Consider the following 5,221-nt stretch of genomic DNA (forward strand, 5'->3'; position numbering starts at 1 on the left):
TTTATTTTAAATAAATATAAATATTACTCCGCAAAAGACCCACAAAAAACTTATGTTATCACTCGACATGTTCTAGTAAATGTAATAATAGCGAGTAAATGGGGATGGAGCAACTGGCTTTCATGGGACGGTGCATTTAAAGTGCAAATTAAGGATTTTTGAGAATCCACAGAGATTTGATTCATGACTTGTACCTCCAGCCAAAACCTTTGTACACCCACCAAAATATCAAAATCAGCTGTAGGCAGGCACATGCCACAACAACCTTAAACTGTACATAAACATAAGTTTGGACATAGAGACAAGCTCCTCTAGTCCCCCACCTTAGACTATGTACCATTTACAAGATGTTTACAGATTAAGAATCAAAACTTTCAGCCTGCTTAACCATCAGTCACCACCTTTGTGAACAGATTGGCTTCCACAGCCTCATATCTTCTCCTCCTCTCATAGCATTTGAACATACCAACAACGTTGTTTCCAGCTTCCCTTTGATTAGGCGCTTCTTCACGTAAGCAATCCAAAGTATTTTGAGCTGGGAAGTCGTCGGGAGCTGGAGTTTCTTTCAACTGTGCATAAACAAAATTTAAATAATATTAAAGATACTGATAATAAGACATCCCCCCATTCATTAATATATGATAGATAAACAAAAGTAGATAACGGTTTTAGGCAATAGCACAGTACCACAAGAACTAGGGGAGCCGGGTGGTCATTGGTGCCAGTTCCTCCAGGTGTTCTGAGAAAAGGGATAGGATCGGAGATAGTTAGCTATCATTGACTACGAAATCATTGAAAGATGCAAGTGTTGGGATATAAAGGAAATGGTCAAAATCCCGAGGATAAAACTTCCAATTAATTACATCATCTGCGTTGACATGACATATGCAGGCAGGCAGAAACTAGTTTCAGATGTAAAATTAGCAAAAGAGGGTAGAAACATACTCTGCTGGTCCTTTGTCTATAATGTCACTTCCATCGATTTGTTCAGCTTGGAGGACCTCGGAAACAGCACTTGTCGTCCCATCCAGTTCGGCGTTGTTGCCCTTATTGGCCACTGCTCCGAAAATATGTTGGTTGGGTTCTGCAAAAGTGCATCCAAAGTCAATTTGGGGAATATATATATATATATATATATATATATATATAAAGCCTGCCAGCCTCCAGGTTGAGAATTCAATTAACCTGCTGCTGCTGTTGAGACAATTAATTCCATGGAAGGGGAGGTTCTGGCTAAGAATTTCTCGCACATGACTGTTCCATAGAAATTAAGTATATTGAAACCCGAGAGATCTAGTCTCGTTGATTCTTCCATCACAGAGAAACCAAATGAACTTATCCATGTGTTTAGCACGCTAGTAGCAGCTGGCAGAACTAGCCTCTCCACTCCTAATTCACTGAGTTTCTGGAAGCAAGTAAGCACACAGATTCAGCACCCTTATAAAACGAACTAGGGACAAATAAGTTATAACTAAACAAGTACCGGTGTTACACATCTAGGTGTATATCTCATTGGCTTTAATGTATACAAACATAAACCTAATGAACAAGAAATCCCAGAAGCCCTGCTTGCCCCAAGCAGAAGTTTAAAGAAAGGAGGGAGGGGGGGTTATACCTTCTCAAGAACATTCATCAAAATGCGACACATTCCAAGTCGACGATATTGAAAACGTGTGGCAACAAGTGGAATCTCAGCTACCTTGTCTCCATGAACCCTTGAGATGACAATTAAGGTATTTCAGGTTAGTAAATGGAAATCGTGATGGCTAAATACAAAACAGAGGAAAATAAAATCTACAATTCAAATGCTCAACCTCCACAAGAAGTAAATGAAAGAGATAGTTATTCCCAAATTGGTGTCAAAGACTAACGTTATAGGTAGAAATATTCAAATATCCATGGTTGGGGAGGGGTGAAGGGGGTGGAGGAGAGCTGCAAGATTTAAAAAGCTTAACATCATGGAATACCTTAGAGTGGCCACTGTAATCAATTCTTCATTTCTCTCCAAAATCACAGTATAGAATCCTTGAAAATTCAAACGGTTGAGTTCAGACCTGAATGTGAGATGCTTACCATTAGGCAAGGAGTAAAACCAATGTCTCTAAAATAGAAGTGAAAACAAAACAGAAATGACAAAGAGTTAAAATTAATGCATGAAATTCATATTCAGAGTAATGAAGCTATTTCATGATAGGATCAAACTAGAAAGAATGATAACAGTTAAACTATAGTTAGTCAAAGCAGCAAGAGATTTATATATATTCACCAGACACTTAACCTACAACTCATAGCTACAAGCCTACATTTTAATCAGCTAGAAGCCCAGAAGTCATTCATAAAATTTAGTTTATTCTAAGCCTGTCCTCGTATGAAACAATCATTAAGTCACAAAATGAAATAATGATCATAATCAGAAAGATATATGGAGTAACAAAATATCAACACATCATGGCATGAAAACAGAAAAATGTCATTCCAGTTTAGCCAATAAATTAAGGACGCATTCATGACCCAGTGCAAGGGAAGTAACAGATTTCTCATAGGTGAATGAATGAATCTCACCATCTACTAAAAATAATATCTTCCATGAGATCGCTCCCAGTTCGAGATTCTTTGACAGGCTCAAAACACTCATGCATCACATCAATAGCAACATTAAGCTTGCTATAATTCTCCAATGCATGTTTGTCATCTACAACATCAGGACGAGAACTATCTGGTTTTTTGTACTTCAACAATGTCCAAGTAAGGTTATCAGTCCCCAACTGAATTGGTTTTCCCAAAAGCTTATGAAGATCCACAAATATCTGTAAAGAATTTAAAACAAATATTACATAGAGTAAAAACCCCAGAAACACATGTCAGCACTTTAAGCATGCATTAAAACACTTATTAACTAATACAAAATCAATCCATCTTCTTCATGATTCCAAACCTGATCAAAGAGTATTATTCTATTCTACAATTAATCAAGTTTGCATGTCAGCATTTGACTGTGCAGTGTGCACTATATGCCAAGATTCATACATATATGCACAGAAAGAGATGCTTTTGAGTACCTGTTCACATCTATTATCACAAAACCAATATCCTTCAGGATGCTTTAGAAGACCATTATTTCTTATGCATGCAACATGATCTGCAAAAATCCATCTTAAATCAATAAGTGTAAATAAACTAAAATTGTGAGTGAGCATGAGCTTTTGTGCATATGTATATGTATACTCTAGAGTAAACCAACAATTTGAAGGTGCAAAAGAGATAGAGTTGCTTACATTGATGCTCACATTGACTACAGTAGAGAGCATTATTATCTGCAAACTGATCTTTGTTCTTATCAAATCTGCTCTGAGAACAGATTCTACAGCAGCACAAAGGACAGAACCAATCACCATCTGGAAGCTCCTGCTTAAGCAATGGAATTTAATTTAAAAAGACATGAGCATGTGTTCTGTCTTCTCATTTTTTTGTTTGTGAAGTATTGAGTTAGGACTCACACAAAAGCAACAGTAAAGCAGAAAAAGATCAGTTATTAAAAGAAATACCTTCAATCCGAGGCAGCCAGTATGAAATGCCGATGGACACCGATCACATAGGATTAGTTCACCACCATCATGACAGATAGAACATATATAGTCATTCTTACTCATGTTGTGTCTCCTTTTCTTTATGTGCAGTTCTGTCTTCCTTGCACTAATTTTCCATTTCATCTCCAGTTGGCAATCAAGTATGGAGCGCCCATCTTCCAAAATGATATTTTCTGAAGAACAGTGAGTAGTGCCTCCTGCATGAGCTGCAAAAGTACTAAGACCATAAACTTTCTGGCAGCAATTACATTTTATTCCATCATGACTTATCCGCCCCTCCCTCTTTGGATGATCATCCTCCCTTCCACGATAGTGTACTTTTGTCCGAGGCAGAATCACGTTATTGTCAATCAACCAAGATAAAATGCTGCGAGGTGTCTGATGAGAGGAAGAAGCAATCTTCCTAGCTCTTTTTGATGATCTTAGCACACGAGTTGAAGAATGAGAATCTGCAACATCTCCTGATCCAATAAAAGCCCTGGATGTATACAAATTGAGCTTTCTCTTCTTGTGCGATTTAATTGTTGGTAACTTTTCACTTGACTCCAAGAGCAATTGTTCATTACACACATGGTCCTCATCTTCCACATCAACTTGCCTTATCTGCCTTTGCCCTGTGAGATGAGCATCACTCAGAGATAATGCATTCTCCTTGATATAACATTCACAGGCTGTTATAAGTGAGTAGAATACTTTCCCAGCAGGAGACATATAGCGAAGTTCCCTCCTAACTCCCTTCCTCTGACTATAGATTTTCCAGTCACTAAAAACTAGATGTTTTTTAGCTTTATCTGCAAGTATAGCAACTCCTGGACGTCTCTTTTTGGATAATCTCTTTGGAGCCACAACCCGCACATACTCAAACACTGCTTGAGGGCAGTACACAGAATCAATAATTGGTTCGTATAGTTCTCTGCCTGCTTCTTGTTTGACTATCGATGAACACGAGGTTGAACCATCAGAGAGAGTTTTTGACATTGTCTCCAACTCTTTACAAATTTGAGAAAGTGACATTAATACAGTTCCAGAAGGTGATAAGTAGCGAAACCTAGTCATCCGCCTATCATATACAGACTCGACATTCCATCCCAAATATAAAAGATGTTTCCTTACTTTCACATGCAAGTCCAATGCGGGTCGACGATCCGACAGAGACACCCTTTTGAACTCTGCAATTGCTTCAGGGAAAGACTGGGCTTCAAGGGCAACGGGTGACCACATCAATTTGGTTTTCCTTTTTGAGTTTTTGAGCTCCTCACCAGACACCTCAGAATTTTTAAAAGGAATCAACATCCCATGTATTCCACCTGCAGTATGAGGTAAAGATGATTGTACAGAAGGTGTTGGGGATAGTACTTCATCAAGGTTCCGCATGATCAATGTATCCAAATTCTTACTGTCGTTACCAACATCTAGGTTTTTAGGTAGCACCCTTGTTTCATCTGCACTGCTGGAGGCTTCGGAATTAGGTACCAAGGAAAGGGATTTATCAATAAATTCTTTGGGCTTCAATAGGTGATTTAGTGCTGTCAAAACGGGCCAGTCCGGCCCATACGGACTGGCCCGTCACGGGTTGGGAAAAAACGGGCCAGCCCGTTTTTCACACGGGTTGGGATTTTCGCAACCCAGCATGT

At 38.7% G+C, this 5,221-nt stretch overlaps 1 protein-coding gene across 1 annotated transcript; it reads right to left on the reverse strand.

The window, feature by feature from the left end:
• Window positions 1–253: 253 nt before the first annotated feature.
• Window positions 254–5,007, reverse strand: LOC116025901. Its single transcript, XM_031267278.1, has 10 exons — window positions 3,546–5,007; window positions 3,276–3,405; window positions 3,060–3,139; window positions 2,563–2,807; window positions 1,968–2,054; window positions 1,616–1,715; window positions 1,186–1,405; window positions 946–1,084; window positions 688–739; window positions 254–569 (listed from the first exon to the last, which is right to left on the reverse strand). Exons 1-10 carry the CDS (start codon window positions 4,959–4,961, stop codon window positions 384–386), a joined length of 2,655 nt encoding a protein of 884 aa, XP_031123138.1. The 5' UTR covers window positions 4,962–5,007; the 3' UTR covers window positions 254–383.
• Between the last annotated feature and the right edge of the window lie 214 nt (window positions 5,008–5,221).

This window comes from Ipomoea triloba, chromosome 7 (assembly GCF_003576645.1).
Source record: "Ipomoea triloba cultivar NCNSP0323 chromosome 7, ASM357664v1".
Classification (NCBI taxonomy): Eukaryota; Viridiplantae; Streptophyta; class Magnoliopsida; order Solanales; family Convolvulaceae; genus Ipomoea; species Ipomoea triloba.

Excerpts from the sequence above, each read along its gene's own strand:
- LOC116025901 (XM_031267278.1), bottom strand. The coding sequence starts at position 4,961 with ATGCGGAACCTTGATGAAGTACTATCCCCAACACCTTCTGTACAATCA. Across the intron at positions 1,716-1,967 it reads ATTACAGTGGCCACTCTAAG|GGTTCATGGAGACAAGGTAG; the intron begins GTATTCCATGAT and ends TGTCATCTCAAG. Across the intron at positions 740-945 it reads ATAGACAAAGGACCAGCAGA|AACACCTGGAGGAACTGGCA; the intron begins GTATGTTTCTAC and ends CCCTTTTCTCAG.